General features: G+C 52.9%; 2 protein-coding genes and 1 long non-coding RNA gene across 10 annotated transcripts in view; 1 reads left to right on the top strand and 2 right to left on the bottom strand.

Annotated features, from left to right (window-relative positions):
* TMPRSS4 (transmembrane serine protease 4) overlaps positions 1 to 10111 on the bottom strand; it is a 34724-nt gene extending 24613 nt beyond the window's left edge. For all 4 annotated transcript variants that reach the window (XM_005653708.4, XM_084976316.1, XM_021062910.2 and 1 more), the window contains exon 1: positions 9879 to 10111. In XM_005653708.4, the coding sequence (XP_005653765.1) occupies positions 9879 to 9881 (3 nt within the window). In that variant the 5' untranslated portion in view covers positions 9882 to 10111. The remainder of the gene's footprint in view (positions 1 to 9878) is intronic.
* Positions 1 to 17395, bottom strand: part of IL10RA (interleukin 10 receptor subunit alpha) — a 926736-nt gene that overhangs the window by 825802 nt on the left and 83539 nt on the right. The window lies entirely within an intron of this gene.
* Positions 1 to 17395, top strand: part of LOC100622439 (small integral membrane protein 35) — a 118876-nt gene that overhangs the window by 41714 nt on the left and 59767 nt on the right. Inside the window, exon 2 of one of the 5 annotated variants that reach the window (XR_014815411.1) lies at positions 814 to 996. The exons of 3 other annotated variants lie outside the window; for them this stretch is intronic. This is a non-coding gene — a long non-coding RNA (small integral membrane protein 35). Of the gene's footprint in view, positions 1 to 813; positions 997 to 1624; positions 2154 to 17395 lie in introns of those variants that run through there. One more of the 5 variants, XR_014815412.1, reaches the window with a different exon arrangement.

The following is a 17395-nucleotide window of genomic DNA, read 5'->3' as shown; positions in this document are numbered from 1 at the left end:
CCACACTATAGTGAGTCCCTGCATGATCACAGGATGCCAAGGGCTCTGGAGACCATCACAGGCAACGTCACTGTTTTCTGATGAGAAAACCGGCCAGACAGGAAGTGTCTTGCCCTGGAATTGATAGAGGGAAGGGGCTGAGAGTCCACCAAAGACCAGCTGTGCTTCCTTCTGCTTTGCTGGAGGCGTCTCTGTTTATCCCCTGTTCAAATGCTGCAATTGCAACTGCCACAGCCCCAGGCCCTGCCCAGCCCACGCCAAGGCACGGTCCTTCCCCTTTCGTTTGGGGGCATTGGCTGGGTCAGGCCTGGCTGCTCTGCTGATCCAGGCTGCTGCAGAGCCCTGACTCACGGGTCCAGCCCAACCAGTGTCTGACCCCAGGATCCTATGGGAAGGAGGCCCCTGCTGTCTGGAGTGCAGTAGGAGGACAGGAATACCCAGAAGGGCCCGAGCTGGAGGAGACAGGGGTGGGTGGAAATTAGAGGACTGAAAAACACCCGCCCATCACCTGATTTGCTCAGAGAATCTTCCTTCTCTGCTTCTCAGTTGGTCACTGGAGGCAGAAAGACATTAATCCAAGACCCAGACAATTAATTCTGCAGTTGGGTATTGTTGTATCTCTTTCATAAATGCTGTGAGGATTAAATACCCTCACAACAACTCTGAGAAATGATCCCCGTTTCACAGAAGAGAAAAACCAAGACTCCTGTAGATGCAGTGGTCGCTATGGCCTCAGAGCAAGTAACAAATCCAGCCCTTGGGGACAAGTTTTGGACTCGGTGGACCATTATTTTAATTTCCCCACCATTTCAGGAACCTCTCCGGGAGTCATCAGCTGGTGCTGGGTCCTTCTGATTCTTTACTCCCTTGCAAGGAAGTCTGGTTGCATATAATTAGCAAGCAATCAACGGCAGAGATGATGCCCAGCATGTCTCAGGCTGAAAGCACACCCACCTCCCCTGGTTCCTGACTCTGCTAGCTCATCCATGAACTGGGGTAAGGAGAACTTCCTCCCAGATTGTATTGAGGAAAGGGCCTATTGCAGGGCCTGGTGCCTAGTAGGGGCTTTATTGATATTAGTTCTCTCCTTTCCTCTCCTCCATTGGCGTGGCACCTTTCTCACCTGCTTCTCTCCTTCCTTTATTTCCCAATTAGCCCCTGTTGTTTTTGATCCTGGAGAAACTCCTGGTTAGGTTTAGCTCAGCTCCAAATCACAGACGACGCTCTCAGAGATGATGAACCCAAACACAAGGCAGCTCCTGTTTTGGGGTGAGGATTAAGTGTACTGTAGAGAAGCCACAGAGACCCAGCCAGGGAGGAGTATGAGTTCTCGTCTTGCCCTTCTTTGGATTTGCTGGGCGGCCTTAGGCCTGCTCCTCAACCTCTCTGAACCTCGAGGTTCCTTTGGGTAATTGGGAACTCAGAGATGGTGAAGCAGATAAGAGTGTTACTCACAACACACCGAAACAGGCACCACCAGGCTAATGATGAGGCAAAGAGAGACAACAGTTCACAGAGGCCAAAGGAACAAAAAGCCTGGCCAGTTCCTCTGTCTGCTTTCCTTGCCAAGCAGATTGCCCCTGGGCATTATTTCTCTCCTCCTTTCCATAAAGCCGACTCTGCATTTCCTTGTTTTGGAAAGAAGGCGGTAGGGGCAGAACTGGGGTGATTTGGGGTGTAGAAGAAGGGAGAAAAGCAGGGGCCTAGAGGAACGGGCTTTCTGGCACTGATCTGATTTGTGGCAGCTTTAAGCTCCCATGGGGTCTAAAGCCCCAGCTTCCCTTGGTCTCTCGGGGAACACCTACAGCAGGGATGCTGCTGTTGCCAGGCGATGGAATATACAGGTCCTCTGTGGCTCTGGCAGGTGGCAGCTAAGTTGCTAAGGCTGATGACACAGTGCTGGGGTGGGGGGATCCCAGGGGAAGGGGAAGGGAAAGTTCTTTGAGTGAGCCAGGGGACCCAGAAGCTGTGCAGAGTCAGCTCACAGAGTGGCCTTGACCATTGGCTCGCTCAGGTGCCCTGTTCTCTGACCCCTGAACCTGCATCCCACCCCCAGCCTAACGGCAAGCAGCTGTGTCTTCGCCACCTGCACTTTGATGCCTTTGCCAAGCCGGAAAGGGTACCCTGCCTCTGGGGTGCCTCAGCTATGACAGGTAAGGTTTGGAGAGGGGACATGAAGTGAGGGTTGGGGGATCGGGAGATGAAGCTATGAGTTTCCTGAGAAGATCCTGGCTGTGATGCCAGAGGGGACATGAAGTGAGGGCTGGGGATCGGGAGACGAAGCTATACATGAGAGCCCTCCGGAGTCAGGCCACTTGGACTGGCAGGGACCCTTAGGGCTTTGCCTTTGGGAAGGGCTAATGGATCTTAAAGCTTGGCAGGACTCCCTAAATCTTGCAATTGACCTGAACTATAGAACAGCCGGATGCTGGCTGAGGTTTATAAAAGAACCCTATAAAGTTTATATTGCCTTTGAAAAACCACATTATCTTTTGCCTGTTCTGAATTGTCCTTTTAAACCTTAACAGGGAGAGAAATGGCAGGGAGGGAAGGTGGACTTTGGTGTGATAAAGACTGCCCCTCCTGTTTACCTGCTGCGCTATTTTTTGAGCTACTGTTCACCTTAGGTGAATCATTTAACATCTCCTGGGCCCGGTTGCCTCCTTTGGAACTCAGGTGTGATCAGACTGAGAGGGTTGTCACCTGCTAGTTATGATGCACCTTTTAAGCCCATCTGGTCCTCTCATCATCATCATAGACTTGCTCATGGTTCTCTGTGGTTGGTGTTTGCAGTCTGAGGGGGGCGCAATCACTTTAGTCGTGGGGAGGGGGGAGCTGTCCCTGATTCTGTAACCTCCTGAGCTCTGAGTCAGCTCTGGACTGAGCCTGGTCCTGGGCAAGTTCGTTTGCCTGAGTCTCAGTTTCCTCACCTGTGAAACGGGAGAATGTGATCAGTTTCACAGGGTTGTCGGTGAGGATGAACTGAGAAGATGCACGGGGCTCAGTGCTTTGACTTACAGAGGAGTCTTTTTCCCTTGGCTCCAATGCCCTGGAGGCTTGTGAGCAGGACTCCCCACAGCACTGGAGGAGGGTCTGCGTGTCGGCTCTGCACAGGGCAGGACTGAGCCTTCTCCCTTGTTCTAGATGCTGCCAGAGAACCAGCCTCCGGTGGGCCGGTTTGGCTGCTGCAACGAAGAGCTGCCATCTCCTGGCCAAAGTCTGTAGTGATTCCCGGATCTCTGCCGGTGAACCCTGAAAGCGTGATCCTATAAATAGTGCTTTGGTGCTGCTGCGCTGACTGCTCTGCCCCTGTTACTTTGCAGTTGCATAACCTGAAGCGCCTTTCCCCCTTTCCCGCCCACTCACATAACTGTGGGAGCGCTCGGTGAAGTTTCTTCTTGCTGGGCTGCCATTTGCTAGGGGAGGTTGTGTTTTATAGCGGATGGAGCACAGACTTCAGGCAAGTTATTTAACCCCTGGGAGTTTCAGTTGTGCGTGTTTGTGTGTGTGTGTGTATGGGAGAAAGACAGAGAGGGTGAGTCAATAAGTCTTCCTTTGGAGTTCCCGATGCGGTGCAATGGGATTGGCAGCATCTTGGGAGTGCTGGGTCATAAATTCAATTCCCGGCCTGGCACAGTGGGTTAAGGATCCCACATTGCCGAAGTGGCCGCTTAGGTTGCAGCTAGGGCTCAGATCTGATCCCTGGCCTGGGAACTCCTCATGCCTCCGGGTGGCCAAAAAAAGAAAAAAAAAGTTTTCCTCTTAAGACCCAAATATGCATAGCATATAGCACATTGCCTAGTATATAGTACGAATGCAATAAATATTAATAACAACAACAGCAGTAATGATACTGCTTTATCCATTTAGTAAGGCATTGTTCCGGGGCTGAAGTTTCAGCAATGAACAAGGAGGCAAAGGCTTATGTGCCCATAGGAATATATATTGTCTTATTTTTTATTAATAATTAATAACAATATTTATGTAGAACCTAGCAAGTGCTTGACATAATAGATACTGAAAAATCATTAATTATTAATGAGGAAGAGCCTAGTAGAGGCCTGACATGTGTGTAATAGGAGCTCAGCAAAGGGTAGCTATTTTAGTGGTTTCATTAGGGCAAGGGTTCTGACTTCAGCAGAATTGGAGGACTAGGGTGCCCTGGCGGAGAGTGAGCAGGGCATTGAGGGCACCTGAAATGGTGTCATGTGACCTGTATGATCTCTCTATGAACAAAGGGTGGAGGATGCAGGCCAGAGACATCAAGACTCAGGGTGGCACAGACATGGTCCTTTAAAATGTGTAAGGCCACCTCAAGGTAGAGGCAAAGAGGATGCTGAAGATGAACGGGGAGGTTCCAGAAAGATGGCTTTCTCTTGGCAAAGGGGAAGTTGTTTGAAGCAGCAGAAGGTCTTTGAGTAGAAGCTGGGCAGTGAAGGAAATTTCCACAGTAGACAAAAGCAAGGCCAGCTCAGGGCTCTGCGGCCTCCTGGGGCATTTGGCGGAGCCCCCAGAGGTTGCTCAGGGGGTGGGAGGCAAGCAGGAGCTAAGACTCAGGGAGATTCTGGCTGTGAATGTGCTTTGCAAGCCACAAAATGCTGCCCTTTCTGTGTTTGGGTAGAGATGAGAGGTGACTGCTGGTATTATTCTTTTTAGGGTGCCAGTGGTTCCTGCTCACCAGGTAGGTCCTCCCGACTGCCTGGCAGGACCCTCTTCTCTGTGGGTCAGAGGTGTGATCATGCGTCAAGTCCCCAGTGGCAGGGTGGGTGGGAAAAGGATGAAGGTGGGCAAGGTGACCTCAGCTTCGTCACTCCCTTTCTGTCACATCTGCTCTGCCCGGGGTGGGGGAAGTAGTTTCCCCTGCCTCTCTTCCATCCATGGAGTATACCCAAAACCTCAGCTTGGGGTGTTCTCTGATCTGCTATGTCTTGCCAGCGCGGAGCATGTGGTGTATGCTCAGGAAAACGCGCCGAATGAATGAATGCACATTCTCAAGGAAGAAACTGAGACTGCAGGAAATGCTGAAAGCATTTGTGGGCTCAGGCACGCCAGCAGGCAGAGCCCGGCCAGATGGATGTGCACAACATTTTGTGACAGAAGACACTGCTGCCGCCCCTGGACAGGTGCCATCTGAGTCTCTCAGCCTCTTCCTCCAGTGTTCTTTCACCCGTGGCCCTGTGAGAGTTTCCGGTTGCTTGTGGATTATGCCAGGAAGTTGGCAGCTGCTCTGGGCGGGAGAGGAAGGGGCGACGTCTTGCGGTTTTGAGGCTTGTTGACAAATTTCTCTGCTGCAATTGCAACAGTTAGGGCTGCAGGCTTCGAGGTGGAGCTGAGCACAATTGCAGGGGGATTGCCACATTGGCTTTGCTCAGATTCTCTCTCCTCCCCATCGTGGGGGTTTCTGGTTGGACTCAGGCGGGCCCCTCCCTCACCCCGGCCCCATCTGGGATGAATCCTGCTGGGTAACACTTCCGGCAGCATCTGGCATCTTTTCCAATCGGACTTGGCTAATCTTGTTTTCGGTGAGATAAATCAGAGGCACTCATTCTAGGGGTTTCAGTCTTTGGTCAATTTATTTGTCCTTCATTCACAAACATGCATCAAGTGCCTGCTCTCTGCCAGGCCCTGTGCTGTAGGTTTGAGGCTAAAAAAATAGCGACTCAGACCTTCCTTAAGAAGCTCACAGTCTGGTAGCAACAGATTTATAAGGGAATGTGGCAGATGAACGCATTTTCGGTTTTAGGGAATCATTGTCTTGAGAAATCATGGCTTGGGCATTTGAGGTGTTTCATAGAGGCAAATGTTTTCATCTGAGCAAGAAAACAGCCTGATGGGAGGAGAGCTGCCTGCAAATCTGAGAGGCCCGCTGAGGGAGTTTCAGACCTGAGACCATTTGTCTCTGGCCATCCTGGGTTGGTTCCAGGGCTTTGGAAAGTCTGTGCAGAGTCCCTGAGCCATTTTTGATCTCTTTCTGCTGTGTTCCCCCTCTGCCCTGGACTAGCCTCTCTCCTCACGTCCCCACTTTCAGCTCTTGAGATTCTTTGTCAAGGGGACAGGCTGGGGGGAGAAGGGCGTTTGTTACAGACAACCTCTGGGTTCCTGGCTGTGGGGAGGGAAGGTGGAGAGGTTGAGGAAGCACTTGAGGGCATGGACGGGGCCTGGCTCCTAAGCCACTTCTCCAAAGCAGGAGGCACAGACCTCTACCCCAAGGGCAGGGGAAGAGCCCTGGAAGAGGGCCTGGGGGATGCACATCTGCCTTCTCACATACGGTTCCTCCACCTGGCCTGGCCCTTCTCCCTGCATCCCAGCTCCTGTGCAGTCCTCAGCCTCCGCTGACCTCCACCAAGGCTACACCCTGGTCCGGCTCTCACAGTGCCCTCCGTGTTTCATCACAGCCCCGTAACTCAGTTGTTACTGAAACATGGGTTTGTGTGTTTGATAACCATCTACCCCTCCCGCCCTCCACTTCCTCTAGTCTCTGAGCTCCACGTGCACAGGCCCCCCATCTGCTTTCTCACCCTGGCACATCTAGTGTGGACACAGAGGAGGCGTGCTGCCCGTTTCTTGGGGTGAATGAATAAAAGGAGCTGGATCCCTACAGCTCTGCCTCAGGGGTATGGCGAGCTGTACCAGGCCTGGCCCCCCTGAGCTCCCTAGCAGGGTGAGGACCTTGAACCCAGGCTCCATGTAGAGCCTGTATGACAGCCCCATGTGGCTCAGGCCTCAGCTGTGCCCTCTGTGCCCGTTGCTCCAGCCACAGCCCCCTTCCCTCATTCCCCACTCTCACTATTTCTTGCTGTTCACACGCACTTTCCTCTGCCTGGGAAGCCCTTCCCACCTTCTCTGCCTGAGGAAGGCTGCTCATCCTTCAAGGTCTAGCGCAAGTACTTTCTCTGCTGGTATAACTCCCCAGCCACCCCACAGGGAATTTACTGCCTTCTCTTGGCTCTGGTGTTGGATTCTTCACAACCCCTTAGGCTTCTTTGCTTAAGAAGATGTCCTGCCTCTGGATGTTGAGCTCCTCCAGGACAGAACCTAGGCATTGTACCCTCTTGTGCCCCCTTCCAGTAGGAGGGGCAGATTGAATGGTGATTGGAAGAATGGAGCTAGTCTGGGGGTCACAGTGAGTTCTGAGGGGGCCCAGAGCACAGGAGGGGGCCTAGCCCTTCTTTGCCTGTCTTGTACTCTTGGGTCTTTCGACTGCTCATCTCTTTTCTCTGTGAACCCAGGAAGGTGCCACCAGGGCTGAGTGGACTCCTGGACTTGGCCTCTGTCAGAGGTGGACCCTGCCCATGCCTCTGGACCCCCGCGGCCAGCAGGCTGGCCTGCTGACCTGCCATATTCCTGAGCCCTGGCCAAGCCCGGGGGCCCTTTGGTCTGCACCAGCTGGCAGGTCAAGGAGGCGAGGGCGGGGAGGACCTGCTTCCTCCAGGACAGCCTAAGGGTTGGGTAGACCTCAGGCATTGAACACTCTACTCTGGTGGTGCTGGGCCTCCTGGGCAGTGAGGAGTTAAGGCAAGGCTGGCCAGTCCCAGGGTCCCCAGCTTCCCTCCAGGGCTCAGCTCTAGGTATCAGATATCAAAGGACACATTTCCCTGGAGGGGAGACTGGGCTCAGACACTGCCCGGAGCCCTCCCAGGCACACCCGTGGGATAGAGTCAAAGGAGAACCATTATTAAGAAAGAGCCACGGTGCTGGACTCTTTGTCCAGAGAGTGGCCCGCAGGTGTGGGAGGGGACAAGGAGGGGAAGGGGAGGGGAGGGCTGTCCCATCTCTCCCGGGGCTGGGAGCTGTAGTTGTCTGGGCCTCTTTAGAAATAACAGGGTTGTCAGGCACGGGTGGCTTAAATGTTAGCTCCAGGGCCAGAAGTTCCTTGGGTCCCAGCCTAGACTGTGTCCGTGTTGCTGCCCGGCTCCTCCTCCCCAGCGTGCCTACCTGCCCTCGCTCACACATTCAGCAGTGCCCGGCTCCTTCCCTGGCCAGTGGAGGGTCAGTGCTGGCCGCCTCCCGCCCCTGCCTCCCTGGAGCAGATTCTCCTTTAGTCACAAATCCTGACAGAGCTGTACTGGGCTCCCTGGATTAGTACTTTTTTTTTTTTTTTTTTTTTTTTGGTTTTTTTAAGGCCACATTTTTGGCATATGGAAGTTCCCAGGCTAGGGGACAAATCAGAGCTGTAGCCACAGCAATGTCATATCCGAGCCGCATCTGCACCGCAGCTCATGACAATGCCAGATCCTTAACCTACTGAGCAAACCCAGGGATCAAACCTGCATCCTCATGGATACTAGTCTTGTTTGTTACCACTGAGCCACAGTGGGAACTCCAGGGTTCCCTGGTTTATAGAGGCTATTCACGGATATCACTCCCCCATTCGATCTTCCCACCAACCCTATGTGTGTGTGCAAAGGGGGTGGGGTGGGTGTTTCTATTTTATAGAGGGAGACAGTGAGTCTCAGAAAGAGTAAAGTCTCAAGACTAATAAGCTAACAAGGGAATTGGCCATGTGACCTTTTGATTGTACAGAGACTGTTCTAGTGATTGGCCCTAGAAATTACCTGCTGCTGTGTTGTTCTAAGTGCCATCAAGAAGCCACTGACAGCCAGGCAGGCTGGCACTGCTCCCTCTTCTTTCCTGAGGGCCCTGGCGGGATGGAGCTTCTTTGTGCTTCCAGGGCACTGGGATGGGACCTGGGAGGCTGATGCTACTCTGTCCTGGCTGAATTGCAGAGGAAAGCAGGCCAGCCCCTTCCCCTCTCTGACCCCAGCCCTGGAGCTAGAGGTTTGCTAGACTGTTCAGGCAAGTGTCACAGAAAGTACGTGGGAATCAGGAGACCATCCCCAGAGGGGCCCCAGCAGTCACCCATCTCCCTGCTGAAGAGAATGTCCCCTCCACCCCACCTCCCCTTCCTTCCCTCCTCTTTTGTTTTCATGTTGATTCTTGGGCACCTGCAGCATCTTGGCCAGCAATTGGGGAAGGAAGATTCCCTGGGTTCCGCCTCAGGCCCAGCTCTCTTCTTCTCCCCTCCCTGTCCTCAGCTGTCCTCTCTGAGAGATGGGGTTGCTTCTCTTTGTCCCAAGACAGTGGAGAAGCTCTGGGTATCAGAGGCGGAAGGGAGGCAGAGCCCAAAGGAGAGACGTGCTTTCCATGACCCCCTGAGGCAGCTTGCCATGGTTTAATTTTTTTCCTTTTTTTTTTTTTTTTTCTTTTTAGGGCTGTACCCTCAGCATACGGAAGTTCCCAGGCTAGGGGTAGAAAGAGAGCTACAGCGACAGCCTGTCTACACCACAGCCCCAGCAACTCGGGATCCGAGTTGGGTCTGCAACCTATATCACAGCTCACGGCAATGCCGGATCCTTAGCCCACTGAGTGAGGCCAGGGACCACACCTGTGTCCTCATGGACACTATGTCTGGTTCTTAACCTACTGAGCCACAACAGGAACTCCTTTTCTTTCTCTCTCTCTCTTTTTTTTTTTTTTTTAAAGAAAAGGAGTCAGTTTCCTAAGAGAGGTAGCAGAGGGCCACCTTGTGTCAAAATAGCCTCTTGCCCTTGGAAAAATGGTGCCAGTCTCCAGCCAACAGACCAGGAAACACTGGGCAAGACAGTAGCAGGATTTAGGTGGGGAGAACAGGCAGTGTAGCCCTGGCCCCTGCCTCTCAGCAACCGCGGTGCTGGTGCTAGGGCTGTTGGCAAGGAGGGCAGGTGGCTACCGACATCTATAAGGGTCTGGAGTATGGGCACGAGTCAGATGTGACCTCCTTTTTAACCTGGATGGTGTTGCAAAATTCTCAGCTGATGTCCTCTCAGGCTGCCTGAAGGTTCCTCTATGGGGAGACCCTCCCTTTCCCACCTCTTCGGAGCAGAGGGTCCCACACTCACCATGCCAGCTCTGTGATCTTCCTGAATTTTCTATAGCCTGGAGCTGAGGTCAGCAGCCCAAGTCAGGAGCAGGGCCCCAGAATGGGGCCCTGGCTGGCGTGCAGGTCAGCGATGCCCAGCTTGTACTGGTCGGAGGAGGCTTAAGTGGAGGGTGGGCCTCGGTCCCTTGCGTCCAGCATCTCTCTCCCCCTGGGGAGCTGGCCGTGTCCCACTGCTATCTGTCTTCCAGGAGTGGTTTGGGGACTGTGGGGCAGGTCGATTAAAACAGCCCCACAGGTGAAGTTGCCAAACTGGAATGATTATGCGTCTTGTAACCTGACACCCATCTCAGGGGCTGGAACAACACCTGGAGTCATTCACAGGCCCTTTGGCCTCAGAGCAGGTGGCACACCTAGATGTCGCAAAATCCTTCCCGCCTGAATGACTTCCACCCAACCGGGTGTTGGCTGTGGGTGATGTCAGAAGGCACCTCCCCCCATCTCTCCCTTTCAATCTCGCTTCCAGTTAAGTGACTTCTTACTCACTGTGTGGGCTTTTTGTTTGCGGTTGTGGGAGGTGGAGGAGTTTGGAGAGTGGGATGAGAGAATGTACTGCTCAGTGGACTTGGATTGGGGCCCTGAGTGGAGCAACAGGATTGGAGAGTCCACGGAGAAAGGGTTTCTTCTCCTTTCTCTGGACCTCGGAGTAAATCTCTCCCGCTCAGGGTCCAGGAGCATCCTTTCTGAGCGTTCCGTGCCCTGCCTCACCAGTGCTAATATTTTGAATGTTACCCTTGGTGCTGTGGCTGGGACATAGGTCTTGCGTCCTCGCAGGGTCCCTTGTGCTTCCCATCCTGCCTCATCCTCAGGGCTGGCCGGCGGGTGTGCAAGGTGATACCTTGGAACCACGGACCCACAGGGCTGGAAGGGATTTGGGCAACTGTCTTCTCCCATCCCCTCTGTGGGTCAGGAAACTAAAGTCCAAGTACCCGAGATCATCCTGGAAATTAGTATCCATATCTGAACAAATCCAGATCTTCCATTTCTCAGCCTTGACCCTCCCTAGAGATCAGCGCAGTTTGACATGTGTTTTGATCCTTCCATGGATGAGCTCCTTCTTTAATCCTCACTGCAACTCCTGAGGAATATTTTGTTTCCATTTGAGAGTAGAAGAAATCGTGGCTCGTGGAGAGGAAGTGACTGGCCCCCAAATCAAGTGGGTATTTGGCAGAGGTGGGGCTTGAGCCCAGTTCCGGCCTGAATGTATCACAAGGGTCAGAAAGCCCCGGGAAATGGCCTGGGGAGGTAGGGTGCCTGGAAGACAGTGGCCTCTGAGCGGAAGGAGCTACGTTGGCTGGGTTTACCTGCCTCTTGGCCTAATCTTGGCTGCTCCAAGACGTGGGGCCTTGGACTTGGCTCTGGGCAGCAGAGAGCTGAGCAGGTCTGGAGGGCCTCTTGTGTCAACGTGGCTGCAGCCCTTCCTCACTCTAGGGTGGTGGCCTTTAGAACCACAAGTTGGGGGCAAAGTCAAGTGCTTGTGCTCTCTGCCAGGTGACTGGGGGCGGGGGGGCAGGCTGTGAAGATCCAGGCAGGCAGGCTCCGTTTCCGGAGGACTTGGCAGTTGGGCAGTGGGAGGCCGCAGGCCATCCTGGGCCAGGTTTTCCCTGGCCCTGCTGCCTCTCTGTGCCAGGCTAAGCATCGGGCCCTGGGTTTGCGTCTCCTCGCCAGGTGCTCAGGTGATGAACCAGGAAAGAGGTAGCTGCCTGGGCAAGAAGACTCCTGGGTGCGGCTTGCTGGGGGCATGATTACTCAGCCTTCCTGGCTCCAGCTCTGGGCCCAGCTCCCGGGTGGGTCTGCGAGCCTGAGCAGAGGCCTGGGAAGGGGACATGTGGGCAGGACGAGGCAGGGCTGGTGGTGTTATCGGGGGAGGAGGCTGCACAGTGTGCAGGTGGAGGCAGAGATGCCTGGAGAGAGCAGAGGCCCCCCTCCCAGGTGCAGGTGGGAACAGCTGGCTGGTGACCTCCCTCCGCCCCGTTCATCCAGAGGCAGCCTTGGCTCCCCCTCAGCCCCTTCCTGTCCTGCCTCTGACCACTCTTTCTCTTCTCCAACCATCTCTTTTTTTATTTATTTTTGGCCGTTCCCATGGCATGCAGAAGTTCCTGGGCCAGGGATCAGACCCGAGCCACGGCAGTGACAGTGCCAGATCCTTTACCTGCTGTGCACCTGGGAACTCCCCAACCATCTCTTTAGATTTCCCTCTTTTTTCTCCCTCCTCTCTTTCCTTTGGCTCCCCTTTTGTCTCTTCCTCTCCTTCTCCAACATTTTCTCCTCTCCCTCCTTCCTTTCGCTCTTGTGTCCAGCCTATGGGTCAAGATCAGAGGCAGTTTTGCCCCAAAGCTGATGCAGCCTGAGCTGCTGAGCCCAAGGCTGGGAAGGGGCCCAATGATGTGTTCACCTGGTCATACTGTTTCATAAATTTTGCCACAGGTTTTGGGGGTATGTTTTTTCTTAGAGAGAGTCCTTCAAAACATATTAGCTTTAGGAGTTCCAATCGTGGCTCAGAGGGTTAAGAACCCACCTAGCATCCATGAGGACATGGGTTCGATCCCTGGCCTCCTCAGTGGGTTAAGCATCCAGCGTTGCCGTGAGCTGTGGTGTAGGTCACAGACATGGCTCAGATCCCGTGTGGCTGTGGCTGTGGCTGTGGCTGTAGCTCTGATTTGACCCCTGACCTAGGAACCTCCATATGCCATGAGTATGGTCCTTAAAAAAAAAAAAAAAAAAAAAAAGTACTAGCTTCAGGTCTCACAAAACCTGGCTCTCCCTTGGTCAAGAGCGTGGGTTCCAGTAGCCTGGAGTCCTAATCCCAACCACTGACTGTATGACTGTGGGCATTTTATGTAATCCTCCTAAACTTCACATTCCTCGTCTGTAAAGCGGGGATAATAGGACTGACCTCATAAGGCTGTGACGAGGATTAAATGAGATATCTGTGTCTGGCACCTAAAAGCGATTGCGATTTTGTGAATGGCGCTCTTATCCCTATTCATTTCACAAAATGTGTATTTATGGAGCTCCTGCTAGAGCCAGGCACTGGGGATTAGGAGATAAAAGACAGCCCTGCACACGCCCCTCATAGTCTACTGGAGGGGATATGACACATACGGAGTTAAAAAGATGTTCCAGTAGAGGTAAAAAGAAAACTCTTTGGGGTTTTGGAGAGTTCTTCATATTCCACTGTCCTCTCTTTTCTCCCCCTCCCTCCTTTCCTTCCTTCCTCCATCCCTCTCCCCTCCCTCTCTCCCCTTCATCCTTCTCTTCCTTCCCTCCCTCCCTTCTTTTCTTCCTCCATTCTTTCCTTCCTTCCCTCCTTCCTTCCTTCCTTCTCCCCCAAGGACGTTTTTACCTAGATATGTAATTTATATATAGCACAGTATGTCAGTTGCCAGTTCTTTCTGATTGTACATTTGATCTTAACATCAGCCTCCATCCATCCATCCACCCATCTGTCCATCCGTCCGTCCATCTGTCCATCCACCCATCCATCCTAAATGTTTTCTGTGCCATGACAGGCACTCCTGTGGTGTTAGACACATGGTTGGGGAAAATAAAAAACTCCTGCCCTGGAGCGTTCAGCCTGCCCACATGCTGCAACCCCCAGCGAAAGCAGGAGCTTCTGAAGGTAACAGGCCCTCTAGATCGATCAACCTAGTCAGAATCTGTATTATAAGGTCCCTGGGTGATTCAGATGCACCTTCGAGTCTGAGAAATTCTGTTCTAGGTCTCTCCCCACACTCGGGAGTGGGGAGGCTGTTATTTCTGGTCAGAGCTGAGTTCAGAGACTGGAGCTTGACATCCAGGCATCCTCGAGATTCCTTCCAGCTAGCAGAAGGAAGAGGGGTCCTCTGAGCCCAAGTCATGTGAGATCAGTTTCAGTGACAGACACCTTTGTTTCAGCTTCTTCTAGGAAATAGAGTGGAGTCGGGTGCTGCCCGTGGGCACGTGCTGGCAACAGTCTGGGAGCTTTCTCGCTCAAGTTCTGAGCCGGACTGCCTGGGTCCCAGGAGGCAGTTTCCACTTTGCCAGTGTAATTTTTTTTTGCTTTTTAGGGCCGAATCTGTGCCATATGGAAATTCCCGGGCTAGGGGTTGACTTGGAGCTACAGCTGCTGGCCTATACCACAGCCACAGCCACAGCAATGCAGGATCTGAGCCAAGTCAGCCACCTGCACCACAGCTCACAGCAACGCCGGATCCTTAACCCACTGAGCGAGGCCAGGGATCGAACCTGCAACCTCATGGTGCCTAGTCGGATTTGTTAACCACTGAGCCACGACAGGAACCCCCAGAATGTATGTTTTGATCACTGTGTGCCTGTTGTCTCCACACGCCATTGGTTTTATTTACTGCTTCATACATGATGCTGGTTTTTTCTTCCAGCCCCATCTTTTGCCAGTTGTGGGGGTGAGGGCAGGACCCTTACTGCTTGGCCTCACTTACCTGTGGGGTTAAAATAACTGCTTGTGAGGATGGGCGGGGAGAAGGCTTGTGTGAGGGCTCTGTCCGCCGTGCAGGGCCCTCTCAGTGTAAGGGACCCGTTCCCTGCAGAGGTGGGATCTGTGAGAATTTCGGAGACCCTGATGTCGTCCACGCACCGCTCTGGGAAGGGCTGCACCATGCTGCAGGTGCAGTCTGACTTTGCTTTGTCATGTGCTTGGCTCATCCTGCATCTCCCTACCTTGCCGGGAAGGTCCAGTGCCCACGTTTCTCCTTTCCCCGTACTCTGCTTTTGCACCTCTCCAGTGATGGAATTGCAAACAGATCTCCAAAGAGGCGCAAAAGCTCATTGCTGGGTGCAAGGAGGAGCCTGGACCAGAGGAGAGGGCGAGCTGGTCAGGGGCTTAAGACAACACAACAATTCACTCTGGCCCAGCTATTAAAGGAGGCCTCCTCAAGTCCTGAATCATAAAGTGAGCCCACTTCGACTTTCTGTGGAGGTACCTTGGCAAATGCTTGCTGATGAGATCAGGACAGCCCAGTTCATTCAGGAAGCCAGTGAGGCAGGCTAACGGGCCTGGGGGTGGCGGGGGTGCTGTTATGCCAGAGGCAGTGGATCCAGAAAAAAGGCAGTGAGTATCAGTGTCCTCTCAGGCATTGTTGAGGGAGAAGGTACAGGGATTGGTGAAAAAACATTGCACATGTCTGTGCACAGGGCTTTATGGCAACAAAGCATCTTTTCTCATGTGACCTTCAGAACAACCCTGTGCCATTGACCAGAGAACTGAGGCTCAGAGAAGTTGAGCAGCTTGTCCCAGCTGCTAAGGGACACAGCTGCTACAATGTCTCAGCCCAAGCCCCTTCACATGGTCTTTTATTCTAAATTGTTTTTTTTTTCTTTTTTTGCTTTTTTTTGGTTGCACACTCTGCATATGGAGGTTCCCAGGCTAGGGGTCGAATTGGAGCTACAGCTGCTGGCCTATATCACAGCCACAGGAATGCCAGATCCGAGCTGCGTCTGTCACCTACACCACAGCTCACGGCAATGCCGGATCCTTAACCCACCGAACGAGGCCAGGGATCGAACCCACAACCTCACGGTTCCTAGTCGGATTCCTTTCCACTGCGCCACAACAGGAACTCCTAATTTTTATTGGCATTTGGTAGTATATCCACCTGCTGGATTGGAGATGCCTGTACTGGGTGGAATGGTGTGCCCCTGAGACAGACTGGGACCTGGGGCCCTTTACCTGAGTGCTTGCACCTGGATAAATGTCTCCTCCAACAGTAGAATACAAAGAAACCACAAGGAACTGAAAATAACAGCACATATATGCAGCTGGTCAATGTATGAACAATAAGATACAAAAAGGCCAAAGCCCAACTGCCTTTGCTGAGGTTCCAGGGATAAGAGCAGGGCACTGCACACCACCCCTGCATGCATTGCTACCAAGGGGGTGGGGAAAACCACCTAAGCCACCCCTCTGCCTGATCTACCGGGCTGGTTCCTCCCTCCCCTCCCCCATTTAAGGGACCAGCTTACCATCCCTCAGGGAGGGAGCAAGGGCACCTGTTACTTGTTTTTGCTCCCTCCTGCTGCAGCACAAATCCTGCTAAACCTTGCCTGAATGTGTCATGTGGCCTCTTCTGAATTTCTATTGATGAAAGTGTCCAAGGACCCAAGTCAGTAACCCTTCAAGAATTCATTCCACCCAGATCCTCAGAGTGAGATCGTTTTTGGAAAGAGGGTCAGTCGTAGAGGTAATGAGTTAAGGTTGGGTCATGCTGGAGTAGAATGGATGCTTAGCACAGTATGAGCAGTGAGAAGAGACACACAGACAAGCCCACGCAGAGGGAGGATGATGTGCAGACACAGGGAAGACGGCCAGGTGAAGACAGAGGCAAGAGATTCACAGGGTGCTGCCCCAGGCCAGGGATCACCTGGGACCACCAGAAGCTGGAAGAGGCAAGGAAGGATGCTTCCCTAGAGGCTTTAGAGGAGGCATGGCCCCCCAGCAACACCCTGATCTCAGACTTGTGGTCTCTAGAACTGTGAGACAGTAGTTTCTGTTGTTTTTGCTGCCTCGTTTGTGGTACTCTGTTGCTGTGATACAGGGCCCACCGCAGGGGTTGTGCCTTATTCTTCCTTGTGCTCCTTCCTGTTTCCTTTAGGCTTGCTGTGTCCTTTCCCCTCCTGAGTGGTTATACACACAGAGCAGCTAAATCCTGGCTGCTCCTGCCCTGTTTAACAAGGGTTATAACAAGGGTTTTGATCCTTGACCCGGATTAGATGTTTTGTTGCAAATTCACCTGTCTAATCCTATTTGGGTCTGGCTTTTATTCTTTTTCTTTCTTTTTCTCTCTCTCTTTTTTTTTTTTTTGCTATTTCTTGGGCCACTCCCGCAGCATATGAGAGGTTCCCAGGCTAGGGGTCTAATCGGAGCTGTAGCTGCCAGCCTACGCCAGAGCCACAGCAGCACGGGATCCGAGCTGCGTCTGCGACCTACACCACAGCTCACGGCAACGGCGGATTGTCAACCCACTGAGCAAGGGCAGGGATCGAACCTGCAACCTCATGGTTCCTAGTCGGTTCCGTTAACCACTGTGCCCTGACGGAAACTCCCTGGCTTTTATTCTGTGTAGCTTCTACCGTCTCAGCTACACGAAGAGTGTGCCTGTCTGCGTTTGTGGATGTGATAGTGTCTGGGAGCAGAGGTAGGTGGCGATGTGGCCATCACCCCTTGGCAACAGGCCCCTCCAAGAATCCCTGAGTCCATTTGCCTGGGACTGGAGGTCTCAGGCTGAGGCTGAGAGCTTATGCTGGAGCTTTCCCTTGGCCTTCAAGCACAGACTGGACCAATACTGCTCGAGGATATGATTTTGCTCAGGTTGCCACATAAAGGGAAATATTGAGTGGGAAATGACCCTCTGTCCCCTTCCCCCTCAAACAAAACAAAACAAAACAAAACAAAACAAAACAAAAACGTTTCCTCCACCAGAGCTACCGAGCCACGTTCTTGCAGCTGTTTGAATCATCATCTTT

Source organism: Sus scrofa, chromosome 9 (assembly GCF_054392235.1).
Source record: "Sus scrofa isolate SSC_HxYL_T2T_F1_AM1 chromosome 9, Sscrofa_HxYL_maternal_Yorkshire_Landrace_v2.0, whole genome shotgun sequence".
NCBI lineage: Eukaryota > Metazoa > Chordata > Mammalia > Artiodactyla > Suidae > Sus > Sus scrofa.
The sequence above is the reverse complement of the archived record's forward strand: the minus strand, read 5'-3'. Positions and strand labels throughout refer to the sequence as shown.